This window comes from Symsagittifera roscoffensis, chromosome 1 (genome assembly GCF_963678635.1).
Source record: "Symsagittifera roscoffensis chromosome 1, txSymRosc1.1, whole genome shotgun sequence".
Lineage (NCBI taxonomy): Eukaryota > Metazoa > Xenacoelomorpha > Acoela > Convolutidae > Symsagittifera > Symsagittifera roscoffensis.
In genome coordinates, this window is record NC_087062.1 from 7,993,667 (window position 1) to 8,020,030 (window position 26,364).

Here is a 26,364-nt window from a genome sequence, read left to right on the forward strand (position 1 = left end):
TAAGAGGACCGCTAACACCTCTGAATTGACTTTGAGAATGTCAGTTAGGGGACCTTCTGCCACTCTAGGGGCAGCTAGTGGCAGTCGTAGTCTAGGGGGACCTCTGAGACATCTGAATTCACGTTGAGAAGGACAACTGGGGAATGTTTGCAGCTCCGGCGTCAGCTCTGGACCTTTGTTTTTGCTTTTCTGTGGTCGCCAAATATCCAAGACTCTTGGTTCTCAAGTCTTAAATTGTCATCTTTTATATGGTTATTAAATCATGCAAAAATTATGATAACACTCCGATAATTGATAATTTAAGAGCTGGAATTTTTGGAGTGGTATGCTCCTTGCTATCCATTTTTTTCCTTGTTTTTTTGGCTTAAGGATATTTTGGCTGTCGGATTTTGGCCATTGTAATTTTTTTTACAGAAAAAACTACCTTTGCACTCCGAGGATTAACAGTTAATTAGTGATTATGGCAAATTTTTTGAACTTAAGCAAATGATGAATAAAAAGCACCGTGGATATGATTTTTGTAAAATTTTTGAAAAATCTTTTATATGAATCTGCCCTGAGTTTTGAAGTGACTGTGAAAAGCTGGTGAAGAGCTAAGGGAAGAACTGGTAGAATATTGGCACCTCTGAGACCGTCCTTGCAGTAGCAATCGCAGTGGCAGGGGGGGCCTCTGAGACCTCTTAATTGACGTTGAGAAGGACAGCTGGGTGACATTCTGTCGCTCTGGAGGCAGCTAGTAGCAGTCGCAGTTGTAGGAGGACCGCTGAGACCTCTGAATTGATTTTGAGAATGTCAGTTGGGGGACCTTCTGCCGCTCTAGAGGCAGCTAGTGGCAGTCGCAGTCTAGGGGAACCTCTGAGACCTCTGAATTGACGTTGAGAAGGACAAATGGGGAATCTTTGCAGCTCCGGCGTCAGCTCTGGACCTTTGTTTTTGCTTTTCTGTGGTCGCCAAATACCCAAGACTCTTGGTTCTCAAGTCTTAAATTGTCATCTCTTATATGGTTATTACATCATGCAAAAATTATGATAACGCCCCGATAATTGATAATTTATGAACTGGAATTTACCGTTTTTTCATTCAATTCATGTGAAAGAGTGATTATTCACATTATGAATAACAAAGACCGACCTCCGGCTTTGTGGAGCATTTGTTCGGCAAGAGTGAGATTCGGTAAAATTTCAAAAGTTTCAATCGTCTCACTCAGCAATGATCTCCGCATGGTACTTTTTTGAGAAATCCATTTTTGGTGACGGACCCTAAAAAGCTTCTAAAGCCGCCTTTGACGCCAAGAGTAATTTTGAGGGGGAAGCGCACGCAGTAGAAGCACAATTTTTTGCTCGAAATTTACCAAAAAGAGGCTAAAAACTTCTTTTTTGGCCTGTTTTTCAAAATTTGGCCTGTGGGGCAGAAAATTTGGTCAATAAAGGTCTTTATAGTGCTTTGGGAGAGCTCGGAAAATCAAGTTGGTCGTTTTAAGTTTTGGAAATTTGTGGAAAATGGGCACCCCTTCCCCTCGAGAAATCCTAGATCCGCCCCTGTGCTTGGAGTAATTGTGATGTAATTGATCTGTTTTGCAAACTGTTATTTAACCAAATCAATCAAAAATGTTTTATAGCTATTCACGTACGCTATTCCCATGTTGAGTTCACATTGAAAATTAACAATGAAAAAAATACAGCGATCGCCATTGATGAATTATCGATGTTCATAGCCGCAATAGCAAATTTTATCAATAGATTTATTGCTAACTTGGCTAATTTTCAGCGATAAAACATCGATAAGAAACCTATCAAAATGAGAAAAAAATATTAACCCACCGGGGATCGATCCCGCAACTATCAGCTTTGTAGGCATGAATGCTAGCTCTGCGATACATTTTAGGGTTTATCAAAATACACTCAATGGCTTAGAATACGAGAATCAAGGTTTATAGGGTTCTAGTAGCTTTCAAGTGAGAGTGCGTCCAAATGAGAGTGTGAAATAATAAACCTAAAACTTAAATGTTTACAGCGATGGAAAACCAATCAAAATGAGCTTAATTAGTGACCTACTGGAGATCAATCAAGCAACCATCAGCTTCGTAGGCATGTATGCTACTCTGCGTCACAATAGTTATAGGGTTTAAGTGTTTCTTGCAAGTTATAGGGTTATCAGCTCGCACTCTTATTTGAAAACTACTAAAATGAATGAAAACTTCTTAAGTTAAGCTCTGATTTTCTACAGAATCATTAATGAATTAGCATTTTAGACATGTTTGCTACCTCTGCGCTACGATAGGGTTTTTAGGGTTTATTACAATATAGGGTTTATTACCTCACACTCTCATTTGAGAGCTACTACGATGAGTTACAACTTCTTAAGTTAATCTTATCGGTTTATTCTCATTTGAAAGCTACTAGAAGGACTCACAGCTTCTTAAGTTAAGCTCTGTTTTTCTACGGAATCAGTATTGAAATAGCTCCTTCATATTAGTTGAAAGAACCCTGCGGTAGGTGAAATATAACTCTTCTATATAAATCATGAAACTAAAGCAGTGTACTGATTTTTTGGTGATCAAAAAAACTTAAAATGTGCATCATGAAACAATTATAATCAAGAAGAAATGAAAAAAAAACGTTATTTTTTTGAATTGTTAAAACAATTTTCCAATATCTTTCTTAGACCAACGTCTACGAAAAGCATAAAACATAAGCAATTCAGGTGGATCAAGTGAAGGTCGAAGACAAAATGGGCAGACAAAGAGGATTATAAACAATCAATTTTTTCTGCAGCAGCTAAATTAGAAAATTGGATAAAAACAACCGATAATATAATCGATTATAATGTAATATAATTGATTCTTTTTGATTTCAAATCAATTTTTGAATTAAAATCAATTCTTTCTCAACTTTTGTAAGACTGGTACTAAAATCATATTATAACCAATTAAAAACGCTTGAAACTGGATGCGGGTTATCATAGCGGGAAGGAAATTCTAATTTCAATTCACATTAGAGTTAAAAATTATCCAAACAGCGCCGCTTGCTTATCAAAATTTAGCATTTTTTTTTTCAATTTATATAATAATAATTTTTTTTCCATTTTTGAATATTTTTGCTGCTCAAAATATGCTATTATACGCGTAGAAGAATTCAAACTTTGTAAATTTTTCACTTCAGATTAGTTTAACGTAATTTTTTTTTCGTAAGATGATTTTTTGACTTTTGAACAGAGGTTATTTATAATTTTACCGGCCGCGATTTTGTTTGGTTCAAATCAATTTAAAAGTCTGTCTGACAATCTTTTTGAAAGCTTTTGAACCAATCTACATGCAGTAGGGGTAGATAAGTTCATTGAGGCTAGATAAATACAACGAGAAGTCTGGGATACTACAGAAAAAAGCTAAAAGTGGGATTACAATCCGGGTTGCACTTAATACGTATATTATTGAACTTTAACTGAGTTTGCTATAATGAAATCAGTCAAATGTTTTTTTTTATACTTGAGTTTTTGCTATATTGACATTGTACTAAGCGTATGATTGAAATTTTCCCATTTTTTGTGACCTTCGCAGTTTGCAGCTTCTTGCTACCTTAATGCAAAAAAAGGTTTCAATTTTAGTTGCTTTTATAAGAGGCTGCGCTTTGTACCCATTTGCGATAAGAGGAACAAATTGGCACGAGCTAATTGGGGCTTAACTCTTGGTTGCTTTTAAAAGCGACTGCTCTTTGTACCCATTTGCAACAAGAGGAATTAATGGGTTCCAACTAATTGGCTTAAGAAAAGATTTTTTTTTTTAGTTTGCTTGATTCGACTATTTGAATGAAAAAGGCTTTTTTGTCTATCCAAATTGCCCAGCCTTAAGGGAAGATGACCTCAAAATTATTTTTAACTATTGATTATGCCTTAGATGGGGATAACAGTTGAGTCAAAGAGCGGGAGATATTGTTTGATGCATAAATATTGCCAAATTTCCGACCATAATTCTGGTTGAAAAAAAAATGACAATTGATGTTCAATGATCAAAATTGAACAAGACCACTCATCAGAGTGAGTTAGTTTGAAGTGTTTTCTATTTAATTTCCGATTAAAATCTTCCCCTCGGCAGGTTATTGAAGTACAATTAATTTTTGCATCTCATAATTTATCATAAGCAAATAGCTTGCCTCAATTCATTTTTGAACATTTTCCGAGCCTTGTTATCAAAAATTGGTAATTTTTAAACCTTCATAGTTTTAGAAAATTTATTTTTTCTTGAGCTAAATGAGTCAATATCTTTTGCATAAAAGTAGAAAATGATTAGTTAAAAAGTCGAATATTGTAACTTACTTGAGACCATAGTGATTTATTGAGATCAAATTTTTTGCTTTGAATTGAACTGCAAATTTTTTTAGTCTGCAATCACTCGCAGCAATTAAAAAATTCACTTTATTGATGTGAGTTCTGCAGATAAAACATTCTCTCCAAAGGGCTCTCAAATTCACAAAAGGTCACAAGTTTAAAGTTATCATTTTTGTTCTGTGTCAACACATCAGTATCGTTTTGCATTGTATAAAAATTTCCGTTACAAACGATTTTTTGTACTGTCGTAGTTTTCTTAAAAAGAAAAGGATGCTGCTCGTATCAAGTCAAAGCCCCGAATTTTCCGATAGACCTTATTTTTGTTTTAAAAAAAGTCAGATATCGCTTAAAAAAGATTTAAAATTTTGATTGTTTTCGTTTTCAAACATCAATACTTAGGTGATACAAGACTGCTTGTATTAGGGAGATGCCCTGGAAGTTCCATCTTCCTTCCAATGTCTCTGTTTCAAATGCAAAAAAAACTTGAAAAAACTTAAATATTGACAAACCAAATACACGCTATACCAAGATTGGAAGTACTTAAGAGAGATTTAAATAGCGGCTCCCGCGTTACTAGCACGAGATATCTCGCGCGCTAAAGAACCCAAATTTGCCAAATCGGCTAATTTCCAACCTGATAGTTGTTTCAAAAACAATCACAGGTAATTATTATTTAAACTTGAGCTCATGAAATCACTGATTTTCAGATGGTATAAAAAATTACGCTGAAAAATGGCTAGTTAAAAAGTTAAAGTAGGCCTGCGAAAGTCGAAACAAAAATTTGAGTGCAGTAGTTTAACAAGACTGCTCGTATCAGGGCCATAAACTGGTCTCGAATAGATTTCAGTGTCCGCGACCATTCAGTGTCCGCGAAAATCCATGCATCGAGCCCCCGAGGGAAATGTTTTTGAGATTGGTCTGAAAAAAAGCGCCCCGATCAAATATATTCCTTGCTTTCTTCGAAAGTCGAAACAATAATGAATGATAGGAACAGTTAGTTTGCTACAAATCAGTTTGGCTGATTTTACTTGTGGCATAGTTTGCCGCTTTCAAATAGTTCTTTTTAACCCGTTGAGTTTTATGGATTATCTTTGTTCAGCGCCATAACTTAGTCAAACATTTTGGCCAAAAGGTTTTTTGTACATCCCCAAAAGCTTAGCGACTAGCTGTTTTTTGTAACAATGAGAAAAATCACAGCTGTAAATTATCTAAGTTTACAGGGGCTACATATAGATTCATTTTTTGTCAATGAAACCGATTTTTGTTTCCGTTATTTTTAAATCCAAAATAGCAGAAAGTTTATGGAAAATAAAAAATTATAAAAAAAAGTTATTTTTCCGTAATTACCTCAAGGGTAGGACAACAAACTAAACAATGAAAATATTGGCACTTTGTCTGAATTTTGTTAAAGAGGCGTTCCTCTATGGGAGCTGTATCAGGGATCAGAGTGGGCTCAATAACTCACCGACAGAAGAAGGGAAGTGTCGGTCAGGTGCTGAAAGAGCTGGCCAACTCGACTGGGTCTCAAGCCAGCTACAGCAATGGATACGGACACGCCACCACCTCATTCTCACCCAAACGGTAAGCAACTACAAGTTTTTTGCTAAACAAATCATACAGTTACACTTGGTTCGATACAGATTTGAATTATTGTGACCAATATTTTTGTTTTAATGCCGGAAACGCAATGAAGCAAAATACGCGCTTTTTTCTAAATTTTGGGATTTTTTTTTGCTTTAGATACAATAATTTCGGGAGCCAACTATCATGCTTGTTCCATATTGCATATGAAACCAATTTTGGTCCCTCTTTTAAATTGATTGGCCCAACTTTCCCACATACTCGTTTCCTAAATACTATCAAAAACGAAAAAAAAACTATCTAACAAGTTCAAATTTTGGCTCTTTTCCAGTTCCCCCCTTTCAAATTCAAGTATGAAAAGTCAATTTAACGTTGTCACAATGCAATGAAATTTGGCGTGGTGAACAAATCGACAATTCTGAACAGATTTGTTCTTCATACTTTACAGCGTAACATTACGCATTTAGCCGTAATAACGCGTAAAACAAACATTAAACTGGGTATTTTGAAAGGGGGGAACTGGAAACGAGCCCGAATTTTGAAACATTTTAATTTGTAGCAAAAAGCATGCGGAGGAGGAGTCCAATGGAATTGTGAGTGGGGCAGCAGGAGTGACGTCATCAGGGGGAGTGTCCATTGAGGAACAACTGAAGGACCAGAATATACTCAAGTGGCAAGAGTGAGTATTGAGTACCAAACATTTGTGTTCACAATTTGTTCACGTGATGCAACCCAGTAAATGTTTTCACACTTTTATCCAAATTGTTCACACTTTCAAACGAAGTATTTTTCATTATGCTTTCCAATGCGCATGGCAGAAGAAGGAACCGAACTTTTACCAGACCGACCTTTTACCGAAAAACATAAAGCAATTACCACCAGACTTGATTTACAAATCTGATTGACAGCCCTGAAAGTTCCAACTACTCATAAACTTGCCTCGAATAATTTTTGGTTAATGAAACTTTGACAAACTATGAAATTTAAGCTGAATATGAAGAATCGTATATTGAAAATTATTGTCAGTGTAGTCTAGTAGTAGTGAGTGCGACCGTTCTGACGAAGATCCATGGATCGATCCCCCAGGGAAATATTTTTGAGAATTGGTCTGAATAAGAAATGGCCCTGAGCATATATCTTCCTTACTTTCTTCCAAAGTCGGAACAAAAAGACAAAGTACCAGAGAATGGTGTTTGCAAATTGGTTCACGTGAAGCAACGCAAAATTTTTTTTCACACCTTGAGCCGAAGTGTTCACTCTTTCAATAGAAATATCGCTTTTTTTAAGTTTTCCAATGCAAATGACAACAAAACTGCTTGTATCAGGGCGAGGCCCTGAATGTTCCGACGCCTTATAAGGTCTATGGAGCAGTAAAAACAAGAAAAAGTAAATGCAATGTGGGTAATAAACCAATTATGGCAAATAAGCTTCCTTCAACCAATTTGGAACAATTTCTATGACGGATTAAATCTACGCTTACACGTTAAAAGCGCAAAATATATCCGCGCGTTAATTGTCCCAAATTGGCCAAAATGGCAATCTTTAAACCCCCAGAACTTTACAAAAAATGATCACAGGTGAAATATTTTTTCAAATTTAAGCTAGGGATAACAATACCTTTCGAATGGTATAAAAAAGTTCCTTCAAAGATGGCTAGTTAAAAAGTCGAATTTTGTCTGAAGAAAAAAAACCACAACAAGCACAAATATTCCGTTACCTTCCTTATGAAAGTCGGAACAAAAAGCTATTCCCCGTCAACATGATAAGATAAAGCGCATACAAAAGTGTTAACAATTTTTTAACGTGATGTTTTCATACTTTAATCCAAACTGTTCACACTTTCAAGAGAATTGTTACTTTTTATTATTCTCTCCTATACAGATGACAAAAATATAATCTTCTTTAACATAAAAAGTAAGAGTGCCATTCAATTGAGTTCATAATTTGTTCACGTGAAGCAACATAATCAACGTTTCTATATTTTTGAGCCAACCTTTCACGCTTTCAATCGAATTAAATTTCATGATGCTTTCCAATGCAGATCAAAACGCTATTCTCCTTTAAATTAAAAAGATAAGATTGTGCTATAAACTAATTTTCAAAATTCGTTTAGGTGAAGCATTCCAATAAAAGTCTTCATTTTTTGTGCCAAACTTTTCACTATTTTTAATGAAGTAACGTTTTTTTGTCATATTTCGCTACTCTTCTTTAACCTTTTTTAACATAAAAAGCTAGACATCTGAGGCATTAAAACATCAAAACCTCGTTAAACAGTCAATCAAAAAAGCAAACAAGGAAAAATCTTTCAAAAAAAGATCGGAGCAAAAAAATAACGCAAAAACTGAAGACAAAGGGGTTAAAACTTTCAAAAAAAAATTGCAAATATATGCAAGACTATAATATAAGGCGTTTTTTTATTTATCCGGATAAAAAGATTTCGTTTTGGTAGTTATATTTTTGGTTGTTGCTAAATCTTTAACAAAATAAATTAAATTTTTTTTTCGCGTTTCTAGGAATGCGGATCTATGGATGTGCACCGTTTCCTTCTGCATTCAGTTTTAGATTTGTCAATTTTAAAGAGCTTCACTGTTTTTTTGAGAAGTTAAAAACATTTTTTTTTTCATTATAGGAGCAAATATAAATTTGAATCCGTTTTCAATTCTCTAGTGCTCAAGAACAATTAATCTATTCAAATCCAGCATAATGAAACAAAGCGTCTCGAAAAAAATAGAAATAGGCCATTCAACAAATCGATGTCATGCAAATCTTATAAGAAGGGAAATTTTATTTCATTACTTAGCGTTATTATTTTTTGTTCAAAACTGAACTTATAGTTGTCAGTTTGTTTTACTGGACGTTTATTTTTATAACTAAATTTTAACACACTATCGGTTTTATTTGAGACCGACCGATAGACTTTTATTTCATTGCACATTTTCAGAAAACATTCTCTGCCGGATTTGTGAGTATATTTCTGATCATGAACAGAAAAAAAATTGATGTTAAAATCTGTTAAATTTTTGGTGTCTGTTTTGCCCCATATATTAAGTTTTGTATGTCTTTTTGCCCAAATTTTACCTTTGTTTTATGATGAATGAATAAAGATCATGGTCACTCGAAAGTTACGTAAGTTTGACTGAAAAAACTCTTTGGTTGTATTTAGAAAACCAAAGATTGAAAAATGAAAGGAAACCTTTATTGGAAGGAAGGGCGTAACAGGTCATGACTTTACATCGGGCAAGATAGGGTTGGACTTTGTTTAGATTCAACTAATTGATGGTTTAAGATAGATCTCTAGTTATTACGCATGTTGATGGGTTTGGTTTGGGCTTTTAGTTTTGTTGTTTAAATGGGTTGACTGACTATTTATAGACTGGAGCAGTACCTACCATACCGACTGTTTAAATCAATTAGTTCTGACTGATTTCATAAGAGCGCAATGATTAGTAAATGGCTGTGCTAAAACTGATTTAAGTGCATGGCCGTCTGAAAATGTCAAATCAGGGAAATTTAAAAAGGCAACCAAGCTTGCAGACCAATTAAGTGAGTTTTTATTAACTTTTTTCGACTTCTTTAGCCTGCGACAAATGCGGAGTAACAGGTATGGCGCAGCTAGTGGGAAAAAACGGTTGATATGTCGCAACAGATAAAAAAAACTCGAGATATATCCGAATACAATGAAATAATGAACATTAATCAATTTTAATATAAGTTTCTGAAAAGGGTATTGAGTTTTTCAATGGACATTACTCTCAAACCCTGGAGTGGATTTAGGGAAAGAAGGCGGCGTTGAGTTGAAACCATTTTATCCCCTGCCCATCCAAAGGATCTACCCTCGGGACTATTATGCAACTTCCAATTTTTAATCGATCAGCTGAGTTAGGACCGATGTGGTTAACTCATAGCGTAATTTCGGATAGGGTACACCGTCTGCTCGTCACGCTATCTTATTTTCGGCCGGATAGATTCGTGCAACTTCTTAGTCTAATACCGATCCTAATCTTACTCTTATACTTACTAGTCTCAGGGTGTTTAACTAGTCTCTGCTAGGCTCAATAGATCTAGGGTATACTGGTTTGTTGCGGCTGCTGAAGTTCTCTCGGAGAGACAACTAATTTCTAAGTTAAATTCAAATCTCTCTGGTGCTGAAATTACAAGTAATTTCAGCACTTACAAATAAGTGGGTTGTTAGTTAGATGGATCATGATTGGTTAATATTAAATACTTTACAGTGGTAAAATATCTAATTTATCCAATCATAAAATATAGTTTAGGTCAGGTTCCACCCATCCGGGTTTTACAGAGTTTTTTAGAATTATCTTTCTGCAATTCAAAGGATGGATGATGAACGTTGGTATTGGGCGAACATCGTATCTTCGTGTATCTTCTTGTGACAACGACTGTGTTTCCCAACGAAATCATTTTGATTTCAAAATGGTTTGCTATGACGGGTTTTTCTGTATTATGTAGAGAACTTGTTTTGTGTTCAGCCGCGTCTGGGAATGGCGTGGAGATTGTGCGTGGAGGGGATGCCTTGTAACTCGTATCTGTACGTATACTTGAACATCGAGGTGGTCATTGGTCTAGTTCAATGAAGTCCTTTTCTGCGAAGTCAAGTCGTACTCTAAATCTTTTGAGTTGTGATTGTGGACGGCATTTTGGTTGTGGTTGGCCATTCTTTTTCGAGTGTAGTGGGATCACTTTGTCTTTGGATATTCGTCTTTGTTGTTGTATGCTGATCTATATACTGCAAAGTATGTTTTACATGTTATAAAATTTTTATTAGTTCAATGTTTTAATTATGATTTTGATTAGTTGTTTTCACAAAAGCTTTTTGTTTTAGTTCGGTTATTTTGAAGAGTTACTCACCCTTGAGTACCTCTTATTAAAAAATAGGAGTGTGGTCACAAAGCGTGGATGTAGCGCGGTGGGTTAGGCCGGCTATAGAGCATGCTCAGGACGTCCTCTCTGGTGGGTTAGGCCAGGAGTGGGAGTATGATTTCGTGCGGTTTCTGTGAGAGGTCCTGTTATGTGATAACGTTTTATGTTGAGCTTATGGTGGTCTTTCTAAAGTTCCGTTGGTTGTGTCCTTTTTTCAAAAATCAAATTGTTTTTGTTATGAGTTTGACTTTCGACTTTTTTGTGTTTTATTATTTCTTTCTTAGACTTTATAATAGTCTTCAAAAGAATAAATTATCCAGTTTTAAACTGGGTTAATCCGGTTTGGGTACCGTTGGTTTTCTTTTCTTAGTCATGCTGTTATTTTATGATTTTTGGTGTTTAGTAAGCTGCGTTGGTTAGTTTGGTTTAGTATATAATTCCTTTCCAACCGGGTTAAAGAAAAGTTTGAAACTTGTTATTGTATGTTAGAGTTGTTGAGTGTGAAAACTTGAAACTAAAATTCATTATTTAAACAATTCTTCGTGGGCGAGCTGTGCGAGTTTGGATAGAATTCTTGTGCGAGTGAATGAAAATATCAAAGAGTTAGTACTGCATTTTTACTTTATCAATTTACTACATAGAATTTTAATTTTACTGCTAGTTTTGGGGAAAAGTTAAGTTACAAATTTTCATTATTATGAAATTTACTGCTTTTGGGAAAACAATTTATAAATTAATTTACTTCATTTGATATAAATTTTATCAAATTATTTTGTGGGGAATATTAATGAAGTTTAGAATAAATTTAACAAGTTTTTATTTTGTTTTTCTTGTTTTTTGCAGATGATCGTGGTATGAAGACTAAAAATCTAAAAGAAACATGAGTAAGGAATGGTTAGTATTTATTTTAAATTTATTAGTGAAGAATATGTATAAATTTTACTTACCTGTCAGTCGTCGGGGAAAAAACCGTGGGGGAAGATGTCGTGTATTATTTCTGAATTTGTTAGTAATTTTGCTAGTATGCGAATGATGTTTTTAGTTTGAAGCAGTGGCCAAAGCAATTGAAGTGCTTTAATAGTTTTTAGTTCTTCGGTGTCAACTGCAAACTCATAAGGTGTGTTTTGAATGAGATTATATATTTTGTGACTGTATTTAGTGTTATGGATGAATTCTAATATAGGGATTTCTATAGGTTGGATAAATTCATGTGGGATAAGGAAGGGTCTGGATTCTTCTGCATTAAAGGTCTTCGTGATGGGACAAAATATATACATTTGTGTTATTGGGTCATAGTTGCGGAGGATGCCGTGGAGGTTAGTGTCTTTTATGCAATATGTGAAATTTAGAAAAAATGGCGAAGTGTACTTTGAATTAAGAAACTGAAAACGGTGGTGTGGTTGTCTTGATGGAGTGTGGAGATCAAAATGATTTTGTATGAAGCGATAATACGTATATGTGTGGGTTTGTTTAGTGCGTAACATAATGTCGTGTGAGCAGTGCAAATCGCGTTCATGTGGTGCAAGGAAGTGGAAGGTTAGTGAAAATAATTGAAAATTTTCTTTAAAACTTTCATAAGCTTGCATGTCAGTTAGTGCTTCAGAGATGATGTGATCAATATTTCGATCAAATATATTGAGTGTAAATACATATGGTGTTTTGATGAAAATTTTTTCTGTTAGTTGTGGGTTAGCGAAGCGGTCGTCATCTAAAAATTGGTCTTGGTTAGATCGGATGATATTATGATCGTAATATTCTAGCGTAAATTCGTTAGCTCGGGGTGCAGTGTATGTTTTTAGTGATTTTTTATATCCTATTTAAGTAAATTGTCTGTATGTTAATGGTGTGGTGAGTCGATATAGCATATCTTGATTTCTTTCTATATCGGTATGAGTATTAGATAATGGTAGGCAAAGGGGATTAGTAAAATGATAATATGTTGTCCAATGAAGTGTAGGCATTAAACATGTTCATCTACAAAACTACGTGTGTCGTTAGTGTCGTTAGGTGTGTTTAAAGTATATTGTGGGAATGAAGGTAAGGTGATTGCTAGAAAATCTTTCGTGTTAGTGTGATGTGGATGGTTGATATATTCGCGGGCTGTTCCTGGTTTGGTTGGGAATGGATGGTTCGGGAATTTTCTTTTAAAAGTGCGGTAAGCTCTATTAGTGCTATTTGATGATTCGGTGGATGTGGATGATTGTGCTAATGATGTAGTATAAGCTGAAGAGGATGTAGGAGTAGGTGGATTTGAGGATTCTACAGTGGATGAAATTTGATTTATAGTGAGGGTGTTACGGTGTATTAGCTGTTGTTGTAGGGTTATAAAAATATCAAGTTCTTGGGAGATTTGGGGAGTATCGGGAGAATTAGATGATCGATCGGAATGAAATGGAGAATAGGTTGGGGTTACTTGTGAAGCGTAAGAGGGAGTAGAAACGGACGGGAGTGGATTATTTGTTGGGATTGGTCGAAAAGGAGGCTTTGAAAAAACTGAGGAGTTGGTTTGAAAATTATAGGATGGAGATGGTTCGGAGTCTGCAAATTCGTCAGGGGTTTCTATATTCGGGTTATTTAGTTGTGAAATGGAGTATAAAACTGAAATATCTGAATTAGTGTCTGAATTCATGCTTGATGTTATATTACTATTTGGAAAATCGGGTGGTGGGAAAGCAAAAAGTGGAATTATTGTAATTGGAGTGTTAAGGTTGGTGGGTGGGAATTTGAGCGGTGTAGGGATCCAAGTTGTCGGCTCATCGTGGGCTAAATAAATTATTACTTTGAGACTGAAAAGCGGTGGTATGGGTTTGTTCTATAATTTGTTTATATGTATTTTCATCTTGTGAATGATGTGTCATTATGTGTTGTATGGGACTTTGCGATATGTTTGGTCTAAAATTTGGGTTATGTGTTATTGCGAAGTTTCGGAAATTTCGTGGGACTAATGATAATGGATGGTTATGTGGTAGGGGTGGCAACTGTGGTGCTGTAGGCGTTACTTCTATATTATTATGTTCCTCGTCGTACGTGTTCTGTCTTGTCGCTATTTTTGTGTTATATTCTTTTATTTGTGCATCTAGAAGGATTTTGTTTATTGATGATGAAAAAATTCCAAAAAATCCTGCAAATAGTATGCGTGCTACACTTGCTTGTCTATTTACTTGTGTGTGTATAGCGCATGTATTATAGATTCCTTTTAGTAGTGAGAAAAGAAATCCTATAAAGTTAAACATTGCGTATAAAATAGTCAATTTTTCTAAGATGTAGTAGGGCCATCCTAGAAAATCGAGAATTTCATTTTTTAGTGTAACAAAGCTAAAAATATTTATAGGTGAAATATCTTGTGGTCTGTATTTTTCACCGTTTAGATATATATAATCTTTAATGTCTTTAAAATATCCGCTATAATCTTGTGTATAGATGTCTGCAAATCCTGCGGTTTCGGCAAGTTTGCGTAAGTTTTGGTCAATTGATTGTCTTTGTATAGTGTCCATTTGTGTTAATAATTCCTGGAATTGTTGTGTTCTAATGTGATGTTGGATATCAGATTTTGAATATATTCCAATTGATTGTAAATCTATATTTGGGTTTCGAGCAATAGCTCTAATGCTTTCGGGTGAAAATTTTTTGAGTGATTGCATTAATGTGGGGTATGGAGTAAGAAGATGATATTTATCTTCATCAGGATTCAATTGTACTACATTGTGGCTATTTTCTGATCCACATGGGACTGCGGTATCCCAAAAATATGTTCGTCAAAAATGTTATCTTCAAAAACATATAGTGGTGATACTTTTTTGGTACAAGTATAAAATCATAAAATGTTTCCTTCGTAGTCTAAAAAATTTGATCTATTTCCTGATAGTAAATATCCTGCGTAGGGTATTTTTAATACTGCTAGTGCAAGTGATTGTAGGATTTGTGTTCGTTCTAATTCGCATAGTTGGTGAAGTGTTTCTAATTCAGAGAGTGACATTTCCTGAAAAATTCGGCTAATTGTGTAGTCTAATTTCATATCTAAGTGAATATCGTAGTGGATATTACCAAAATAAGAATTATTCATTAGTGATAGTTCTTGTAGACATTTGCTTTGAGTGTCATGTGGCTTTAGATGTCCACCAGGTTGACCATTATTTTTTTGAAAGTTAACTGGTATATATGATGTTCCTTCGTTTAGAGGATGACCTGTGGCATAAGGGTCAATTTTTACTTTTCCAGTGGTCATGTCGAAACCTTTTTCGTATTCAACTAAGATTTCAGAATATTGTGTTTTGTGAAATGGATTTCTGTATTTGCATGCTAGTTCTGTTTCTTGATATATTTGAAAACGGGTTAATTTATTTTCTATATTATGGATGTTTCGAAAATTATTACTTTGTTTTCGTGATGGATTTACTTGTTCATATGGGATTGATTGTATGAAATATTTTTCGTGAAATTTTATCATTCGAGCGTGTATTTTTGCTACTTGAAATGTTGTACATGTATCCTCGGGAAACCAAACAATTGTTGCTTGTGTTCGCGTTGTAGGGTCACAATAACCTTGATCGTTTTTGCAAGGTAATCGAATTCGTTGATAGATCATTGTGTTATCAGATAAATCTCGTGTGAGTTGTATTTTTTCGAGTTGTATTTTCCAATCGAAAAACATTATTTCTTGATATCCTTTATTTTTTGTGTCTGCTTTGCAGTTTGATGGGTTAGTTATACCAATGTGCGGTATCCAGTGTTTATCGTGTATGTCGTAAGTTAATCTTCCGTGTGCGCCGTTGTATGGGTATTTTTCATCTAGTTTTATATGTGCTTGATATCTTTCAAGTTCTGCTTGATGTACAGAATCGGAAAAAACTTGAAAATTTACTAGTTTTGTGTCGGTGTTTTTATTTCTTGTGATGTTTAGTCTGAGTAGCTCGTTTTTACAATCTTTGGTATTTAGATGCAAAAGTCGTTCTATATTACTTTGGTAGAATGATTCATGGTCAAGTCGGTTTTTATTTCCGTTTGAAACTTCTGAACAATGTACTTTCTTTTCGGAAAATGTTGCTGTAAATTTATATCCTATGATTGTTGTTGCTCGGGCTTTTGAATAGAGTGTCGCTATTACATTTGTAGTTTCTATAGCTTGTGGTTCTGTTTCGCATTGTGATACTTGGTTTATTGCATATTTGTGTAGTGTTTTTTGTTCATTTTCTTCACAATCGTAATGTGTTACTAATAGGTCTTGGGGTCCTGTGCGAGGAGAAGGATTTATGTTCTGATCGGAGATTATTAGAAAAAGGAGTTGGAGAAAAATCAATGTTTTTAGAATATACATGTGTATGATAATCCTGAGTACGGGTTATAAAATGTGATGTAACCAATTGTTTTCTTGGTATATCTGTCGTATTTATATATTACTTCAGTTGTTATAAAAGGCGGTGGTAGCGATTGAGCTGTTATATTTGGTGGAATTAATGGATAAGGATGTTGAGCAATATTGTTTAGTTTAACCGTGATTTCAAATTTTAATTATAGGCTATTTTGTTGGAGTATTTGGATGTTATGGTCACGAATGTCTTCGTGGATATCTTGTCTATATTGTAATCTATTAAGTGCCCAGTTGTGGAGTCGGTTACTTTCTGGGTGTTGTCCAAATAATGGTGGAGGTGCTGTGAATGTATTCCAGTCTAATCTTAAAGGGATATTTGTTGATGATTGTTCTCGATATCTAGCGTCGAGGTTATTTGGAAAATTTAAAGGAAAATGCGTCGGTGAAAACTGGCTTATTGATGGTGTTGATGGTAGTGATAATGTTTCTGGTAGTGATGATGATGATGATGTTGTTGTATCTGTAGAAATATCTATTGGATCATTTATTAAATTTGGTTCACCTTGTGTGAAAGATTGCGTTGTCCAATATGGTAGTCGTGATGTTTGGTTTGGGGGGTTAAAGGGATTTTCACGTATTTGTTCAGATGTTGGTGTTGAACCTAAGTAATCTGAGGGTAGAGTTGAGGTGCTACGTTGTGAAAGAAGTGTAGGGGTTTCCGGTAATATGCCAATTGGGTTTTCCGGAGTACTTGGTGATGGGGATTGGGGTATATCAAAATGAACTCGGGGGGTTTGAAAGTTTCTATTTCGTCGTGGATGTATGATTTGTCTATTTATTTCAACTGCATTTTGGTTTTGACTAATATTTCGAATTCTACTTAATTTCTGTGATAGTGTCGGGTATAAGTTATATGTTGGTTCACTCAGAGGTGCCTGTCGCTGAACTGGTTCTAGTGGTTCAGATAAGCGAGCGTGTCGTTCTTCAAAGGTATATGGGTTATCCTGGAAAGAAATTCGTGTAGATGTTTGGGGGTTTTGGGTAGTTGTAGGTGGTGTCGGGTTTTCTTGGGATGTTGTCGGTGAAGACTGACTGTGTGATTGTTGGTTAGCAATTTTTGAGGGTTTTTTGATTGATTTCTTTTAGTGAAAAAATTTATGTTTATTATAGTATTCTTCAAGAAAAAGAATTAAAAGGATTGTTGCTAATACGAATGTTATGACTGCTTTCTTTATACATTTGCATATTGTCAATATGAGGGATATTAAAAATATTATGAAAATTACAAATATCAAAAAAATATCTGTTCTACTAAAAATGGTTCGTATCATTTAAATAGATTTTGGGTTTTCGTACCTGTGTATATGGTCAATGGCTTTAGAAAGTTGGAAGTATAATTCAAATAGGGAATAGAAAATTAAAAAAATATTACAAAAAATGATTAAGATTAATACAAAAGCTTCAAAAGTATCAAAAAGAAATATGAATAAAATTTTAAATATTGTTAAAAAGTTTACTAAAATGTTGAGAATTATGTTAACTGATCGAGAGAAGAGCATTTAAGAAATGGCTCTTGATTGAACATTTTTTGTTGTTTGGGGCGATTTTTAAGTGTGGTCGAGTTATTTATTGACTTTTTGACAAGTGGGTTGAGATTTGTGAAAAAGTGTTGGAGGCTAATTTTATGGTATTCGGGAGGTCTTCTTTTACTTTATTTTTATTTGTCAAGTTATCTGGGGTATTTTTGAGGTCTCTGTACTTTAGGCTAATTTAATATGGTTGTTCTTTTTTTTAGGCTAAATTAACATTTTTGTTTGGGGGGTTTTTAAGGTCTGGGTTGGGAAAATATTGTTGATCTTTGCGTTTTTAGATAAGGGAGGGTTATGATATTATGGTGGTATTTGTTTTAGTTGTCAAGTTTGAGAAGCTTGCTTTTTTTTGACCTGGAGGTTGTAAAGTTATAGTTATAGATATGCCTGAAGTGTAATATCTTTCGTCTAATTGGTTTGTGTTAGATTTAGAGAAGTTGACGGATTGGATGAATACTATTGGCTAATTTTGAACTAAATTTGCTGTGTGATTGTCAGCATGTTATTTTGAAAAATGAAAGTTCAAAATGTTTCAGAGGTGCAAAGATTATTTATTTTAAAATTAAAGCTGTTTTTGAAATTCAACTTTCTTTAATATTTTAGATTGTGGGATGAATGTTTTATAGTTTTTACGTGGTTGATTTCTAAGTCGTGATGACTCTCTATGTTCTGACTTCTCGACTTGTTCTTGGGGTATAATTTTTTCTTTCATTTTTCTATTTTTCCTTTCTTTTTGAGGTATAATTTGATCTAGCTTTTTTGTATTGTTTTTGGTTGTAGTTTGTTTTCTATTTTGTTTTTCAAGGTGAATGTCGTTTTGTTTTTTTATTTCGTTTTCCGTATGTAGGTGATTTTGAATAACTTTTAAACCTGTGAAAGAATATAATTGAGTTAGTTCGCGTAGTGCGTATTCTTTTGGGTAGTAAGGCAATAGATTGTTTCTATGTTGAACAATTTCTTTTTGGTCTGAATCGGTGATTTTATAATTTACGTCGGTGGTTTTGGCGATTATTTGGTATGGTCCTTTAAGAAGGGGTTGTAATTTTTTAGAAATTCCTTTTTGTGTATTAAAATTTGGTATTAAGACAAAGGTTCCAATTTTTAAATCGGAGGCTGGTGTAAAACGTGAATTGATTTGTTCGTTAATGTTTTGTCTTTGTAGCAATTTTTTTGTTACTTTTTGATAAATTTCGTTGTGTTTTTTATCTATATTTAAAATCCATTCGGTATGTGTACCGGAGGCTAATTTTAGGATTTGTGGGTTTTGAAAATGATCTTCATCATGTGTGTGTAAAGGTAGGTTATAACAAATTGAGTCTTTATTCGATTGACAATGACCTTGTGCACTTTTATGAGAGTTTGCTGTAAACATAATTGGTTTACGTGGCTTTTGATTAAAAACCATTTCATATGGTGACATTCCTAGAGTTGTCGTGATTTGTGAATTATATGCTAAGGGAAATAGTTTTACATCTGCTGACCATTCGGTGTATCTTGTATCATTTCCGTTTATGATACATCTAAGATATTCTTGTAGTGAACTGTTCATACCTTCGACTAAACCGTTAGTCCAAGGTGCATGAGATGTACGTGGTTTGTGCTTAATGTTGTATAAATGACATAGTGTGATGATTTCATTATTTATGAATTCTGTACCGTTGTCTGTAACTAGAATTTCGGGTAATCCGAACTTGGCTATCCAGTGTTCGTAAAGTGTTGTGTAAGCATAGTAAGCGTTACAATGTGGTACTGGGTTGAGTGCTACATAGTGTGTAAAAGCGTCAACAATTACCATAATGTATGAATTTCCTTCAGAGGATGGTGAAATTGGTCCTTTTGTGTCAAATGATATACGGTGGTTAAAATATAAACTGTGTCCTTTAAAATCTTGTTTTTGTGCTACTTGTTTTTGATTTGGGTAAGGTTTATTTTAGCTGACATACTATACAATCATTGCATAGTACTTTTATCCAAATTGGTGCATTTGGGAAATAGAAATTTTTTTTATAAAATTTGAATATGTTTTCTCTGATCCAGAGTGTTCTTTAATGTTTTGTGTATGTGAAATGTTAAAAGCTATGAGAATCATACATAAAGGGAGACAGGGAACTGTAGATTCATTTAATTGATATTCTAGAAGGTCTGTGTTTTCATTAATTGTTGTACTATTAAATTTTCGAAAATATCGGAGGGAGGAGTGTTTTATTTCCTAAAATTGTGGTATCTGCCTTTACGGGTTTAGTTTTGTATTTGTGCCATGATTTTAGTTGTCGAATTACTGGGTCAAATTTTGATATTGTTTCAAGGTATTAATTGTAATTTTTTCTGTTGAAGGGAGAAAAATGTTTTCAATTTCTATCTAATTTGGATAAAGGAATTGTGTCAAGTGGGTCATGGAGGTTGAAAACTTGATTTATTGCGTATTTTGAATCATTCGTTTGTGGTCCTGATAGATTTATTTTATCGGTTAAATTTTCTTTTTTAATTAATGGAAAAAGATCTTTTTTATGCGAGTGTTGTTTTACTCGTTTTTGTTGGGTGTTATTTGTTATCCATTGTGAGTATGGAATTGGTTTGAAAGTTGATGTTCCAAATAGATCAACTTCTTAGTGGTTATCTTGGCAATCCAAGTAAAGTGGGAAGTGTTGGAGATTATTTATTTGTGAATGTTCAATGTCAGTTATTACTGCATATTTGCATTCTAATCGGGTGATGTTTCATCTTTCGCAAGGTAAAATTTTATATTTTGTGGTATTTCAACTGTAGTTTTTCGTATAAGTAATTCAGGTGGTGTATTTCGGCTTAATGTATCTGGTAATGCGAGATTTTTTCCTGCTGTCCAAACTATATGTAGGTTTGAAAATTTCATTAGTATTAATTGAAATCTATAAACTCGGTGATTTGGATTTGACTTCTGTGTAAAGAGAAAAATGATTGGTTTATGATCTGTGAATAGAACTGTTGGATGTTTTGATCCAAGTATTAGAAATTCATATTCTGTAAGTGTATAAATGATAGCTGTACATTCTCTCATTAGAGTTGAGAGTCGTAGCTCTGCTTGAGTGAATAATCGGGAATTTGCTGATATAATGTTCATTTTATTTGTACCGTTGTTTGATTGTAATAATGCTGCGCCGATGCCAAAATTGGAAGCATCGCACATTGCATAGAATGGTTGATTTGGGTCTGGAATTGTGTTTGAACTTTGTTCAGTTAAAAGTTTTTTAACTTCTTCAAATCGTGTTTGATGTTCAGTATTCCATTCAAAATTATTTTGTTGTCTTAGGATATTATAAAATGGTCTTAAATATAATTGCATTTTATAAACGTATTTGCTTAAGAAGTTTAACACTCCAAGGAATTCTTGGATTTTCTTTTTGTTTGTTGGTGGTTGAAGTTTTTGAATAGCATCAATGCGTGATTTCAATGGAGTGATTGTGTTTCTTTCTATGTTATGTCCTAAAATTTTAACTGTTAAGAAGAAGTGAGATTTGTCGGGGGCGGCCTTCAGATTTTCGTTCTGAAGTATTTCATGATAGTGTTCTAAAACTGTAAACATTTCTTCTTTTGTCTGTGATTGCATAAAAACATCGTCTAAATAGGTGATTGCATTTTTCTTAAGTATTAGTGGTCTAAAAATTTTGCTCATAAAAGCTGAAAATGCTGCTGGTCCTATGGATATTCCATAGAATAGGCGGTTGAATTCGTATTGTTGATTTCCCATAACAAATTGTGTTAAACGTCGTGATTGTTCATCTAGTGGCATTTGATTGTATGCACTATTCATGTCTGCGGTTGTAAAGTATTTTCCGTTTATTTTTGTTAAAATAACTTGTATTGGTTCAATAGGCCAATTGCATTTTGATTCGTCTATTAGTGAATTGAGATATCTAGCGTCTAAAACTATTTTTAATGATTCTCCTTTTGCTAGGATAATAACAGGGTTAATAAATGTGTTACCTTTTGGTTGTTCTTCCTTGTTTACCGGTGAGATAATTTTGTATTTTTCTAAAATATCAAGTAATCTATTTACTTTGTCGTGTAAATGAATTGGTACTTTACTAGCTCTTTGTTTCTTGAATACTGCGTCAGGTTTTAACGGGAGATGTAGTGATGAACTGATTTTTCCAACATCAAATTTTGATGTTGCATAGACTGATGAATTTTTTATTAGCTGTTTAGCTAAATTATCAAATTCGTCTTGTGTTATTTGTGAATGTTGGAAGTTAAACATTGTTAAAAACTTTTGTTGATGTTCTGTATAGTTGGTTATGTTGAATATAGGTTTGAAATATGGGGTTTTTGTGAAATAGTCTGTATTTTTTTTTTTCATTACTTATTATATTATTGATGGATATTTCTTCGTTAAGAATTGTGGATTGACAAATATCTAATAATTGGAGTATATTATTTACGCGGTATGCTTTTTCATGTATGGGTGATATTGTAGCGTTTGTTTCGCAATATCCTAAAAGTCCTAAGGGTAATGTTACTTTGTATGGTGTATTGTTATATATATGCAACGAAATGGTGTCTGAATTCATATTTTTCAAATATTTTATCGATGAGATCGTGATTTTGAAAAACTTATGGATAGGTTTGAATTCAAAGTCTGACATAAAGACTTGTTGTTTATTTTGATTTTTATCATATTGGTGAACTTGTTTTATTGAAAAGTTATATATATATCTCCTGATAGTGGTTTCAGGTGTTTCCGTTTTTGGTTATAAATTGGGTAAAATTTTGAAAAGAATGGTGGTTGTTTATTTAATCTTTGAAAAAATGTTAGAGCTGTATTTTTTGTTTTTGTATATTTATCTTTGATTAGTATTTTACTATTCAATATGTTGATTGTTGGTATATATTTCGAGATAAATGGTATGCCAATGATATTGTGTTTAATATCCGTGATATGAAATATCTGTTTAAATGGTTTGTTTAGAATTTTGTTTTGTTCCATTGTTTTTGTGGGAAGAAGGAATAATTGAACTTTTCCATAATTTATTAGTGTTGATCCTTGTGCTGTTGCTAGTTTACTAGAGGTTGCAAGAGGCGTTAACTTTGGGTGTAATGTTTTGATTTCATTCCATGTGGGAATGTTAATTATCTTTGATTCTGCTCCTGAATCAATTAAAAAATCAATTTCAAGGTCTGGTGGTTGAAATTCCTTGTTTCTTGGGCTTTCTAAAAGAAATGGTATTGTCCAAATTTTTTCTTTGGGTTGTTCTTTTTGTATATTTTGGTAAATGTGATTCGTATTTAAGCTTTTTATTTTGTTATTTTCGTTGGGTTTACTTACCGTGTTAATTTCGTTTATGTCTTGTGCAGTTTGTGTAGAATTGATGGGTTCAATGCAATAAATGTGAAGAAGTTCCAACTGATTTTCATATATGTGTGATGTAAAAGGTTGTTCATATATAATAGGTTCGTAGTCGTTTTCGACTGCTATCATATTGATGGAAATGGTATTTTCTGTATCACTTTCTGTGTCTGATGATTCACAGTTTATTTGATTTAATTGTAGTTCGTTATTTCCTGTGTCATCAATTCCTGGGGGGTCTGATGTTGTTTCTTGTATTTGATTAATTTGTCTCTGATGTTTTGGTGTACCAAATGAAACCATCAAACAATTAGCAGTACGCATCGAAACACTAGTTCGAAAAGCATATTCATTAAATACACATGACTATAAAAACACAAAAATGACAGAAATTTTAATGATGACCTTAACACCTCAATTAAGGAAAATAGCAATAAAAAAGAGAGCATCTGATCCTTCCTCAATTCGAGAGCCAGATTTAGATTTTCGAAAACTAGTAGACAAACTAGAACAAGCGGAAATGACAATGAAACTCGAAGAAACAGAAAATCTAAAACTACAGTATGTTAAGCGAATCGAAACAAACACTACGCACATCAGTAACATACAGGAATCAGATACAGATCTAGTTGAAAAAATCACTGAAATACTAAACATTTATAAAAAACACCCAAATTTTAAAGGTAAACCATCTTTCAAAAAATGGTGTAATTATTGCCGACGATACGGACATAGTATCTCTGAATGTAGACAAAAACAACAAGATAACCAGAACAAACCTCAAAAACATAGAGAACCAAACAAATCATTCTATCAATATATGAAGAAAGATCAAAATTTACCAAAACAAAAACATATACAGTAACAACAGTTCAGGAAAACGACTTTCGAACAACACCAGTTACACAAGGAACCAATCACCATATAACTCAAGTTATAGAGGAAGATCACCAGAACGAAGAAATACACAGAATTATTCTCAAAATAATTATAATCGATCAAATAGTCGAAATAACTATTCAAGATCAAATTCCAATGCAACACAATTTGTTTCTAGATCCAGTTCCCAATCAAACCCAAGGAATAAACACTATTCCAACAATCAATCACGAAACTCATCATATAAGAGAAACAGAAACTTTTCACATAATAGAAATAGAAGTTATTCGAACAATCGAAATCAGAATTACCCGAACAACCGATCAAGAAATAACTCATATAACAGATCAAACTATCACAGATCAAATAATAATTATCAAAACAGATCACGGAATAATTCACAAAATCGAAATTCAAGTTATAATAATCGATATAGAAATTATTCTCAATCACCACATAGAAATAATAACCATTATGATAATTCTAAACATCGACACAGAGATAGTAATCTGCGAATTTCATTACATAAAACTCTTTGATGTTGTTTATTTCTTTCAGAGTCAAACATTTTTGAAAATTCTTGTGTAAATCTTTTCCAATCTGATTTTATTTCTATAGGTAATACTGAAAACCATTTTTGGGCTGCGCCATCTAAGGTTGTTTGTATCAACGCTGTGCGTCGATGTATCCAATTTTGATGTAATGGTGTATTAATTGGTTCAGGTCCTATATTTAAAATTAAATTTGCTGTTACTGCATTTAAATAATCTTCTACAGAATATTCAGGATCTGTTCCTGTGAAAACCATTAGTGGTTTATTTGATGTTATTGATGATCCACCCATAAGGTATGGATTCATTGTCATTTGTAGTGATTCTGCGGCATTTGGCATTTGTGAAAAATTTGAAAGTTGATTCTTTGTTATTTCGTGTTATTGAAGATAATATGGTAGTGGTATTTCGTTTTGCATTTGAGTTGGTTGGTACGAGTGTGTGATCGTTGGATTTTGTGGTTGAATTGGTTGAAAAGATTGTGTATTAGTTGGATTTTGCATTTGTATTGGTTGTTGATTTCGTGTTTCTGTTGGATTTTGAGAAAAAATACTATTATATGTATAAGGTTTTTGTGCTCCTTGTCCGCAATATTCTTGGGTATACGGTGCAAAAATATCTGGTTGTAAATAATCGTCATCAGATGATAAGTAATCCGTATGATGAGGTGCTTGCTTTTTATTTTTATTTTGTTGAAAAAATGGGTAATTTTCACTGCGAGCCTGTGGGGGATGTGAATTAATTTGAAAATTTACTGAGTTGGCTGTTGTCATTGGGTTATTCCAATGATGAGAACTTATATGATTATTATCAGGTTTTTGTGGGGGATAATTTGTTTTTGACGAATGTGCGTAGTTATAATTGTGTTCTGCAAAAGTGTTTCTTGTGAACGTTCTTCGTGTTTTTGACGGTATTGTCGTAGGTCTATATGTTTGATAATCCATATGTGAATATTTTGGAGCAACCGAAGGTTTAACGGTTGATTGTAAGGTTACTTGTGCCGTTGAAGTGTTTGTATTGTTTGGTGTTGTTAAATTTGGACGTATTGGTGAAATACTTTGTTGTGTAGTTGTTGTTGTTTGGACGATTTATTCATTTATGAAGTGTGATGGTGTTTGAATATCTTGTTGTGTAAGATTTCTAGTTCCATTAAGGTTTTAATTGTGTATGACGGTCGAATTTAAACTATTATTTCGTGTATCAGGTAAAAATGTATTGTAGTTCAATGGTGTTGCATCAATGGTCAGTGGTACTACTCTCACATAATCTCTTTGATAAGATATTGTACTTATTGCTTGACTTGAGATTGATTGTGGGATATTAATAAATGCATGATGAGACCATTCAGGGTCCCAAACGTAATCTGACTGTTCTGTGATGGCAGTATCATCGTTTGGATTTTGAGGTCTAAAATTTTTTCTTGCTTGTGAAATTAAGTCTATATTATGTGTGAAATAATCTATTATAAACCATGCCAAAATTTTTTGTAAATCATGTTTTGTGTGTTGTGAAACATCGTCTTTAGTGAAATTTTCTTTGATTATATGTAGAAAAATTGAAAATGATGTAATTTCATTTCGTACTTTTATATGTTTGGATGTCTCAGTTGGTGAGATACTTTGAATTTCTGTTTTTTCTAATATTGAAATGTAGCTATATATTATTGCAAAGACTTCGTTAGTGAATATAGAATTTGCTCTTTGTGAGTTATGGTATTGTATGCTTTTAATATATTCTAAGAATGCTTTTGAAAATTCTAATTCAAGATCGTCTGTTTGAATTACATATTTGCGATGATTCGGATTTGGTGTGCTGAATTCTATGGTGTAGATTCCGTATTGTTGTGTTAAATTACATATATCTTTCAGATAATGTTCAATAATTTGTCTTTTGATTTTTACATCTGGGAATTCTGCTTTGCATGGACTGATT

The 26,364-nt window shown here is 33.5% G+C and overlaps 1 protein-coding gene across 2 annotated transcripts in view; it reads left to right on the top strand.

Annotated features, from left to right (window-relative positions):
* The window catches only part of LOC134857139 (sodium/calcium exchanger 1-like), a 110,778-nt gene that overhangs the window by 18,082 nt on the left and 66,332 nt on the right, over nt 1-26,364 (top strand). Inside the window, exons 6-8 of one of the 2 annotated variants that reach the window (XM_063873513.1) lie at nt 5,735-5,904; nt 6,464-6,583; nt 8,846-8,866. In XM_063873513.1, the coding sequence (XP_063729583.1) occupies nt 5,735-5,904; nt 6,464-6,583; nt 8,846-8,866 (311 nt within the window). The remainder of the gene's footprint in view (nt 1-5,734; nt 5,905-6,463; nt 6,584-8,845; nt 8,867-26,364) is intronic. The other variant, XM_063873514.1, reaches the window with a different exon arrangement.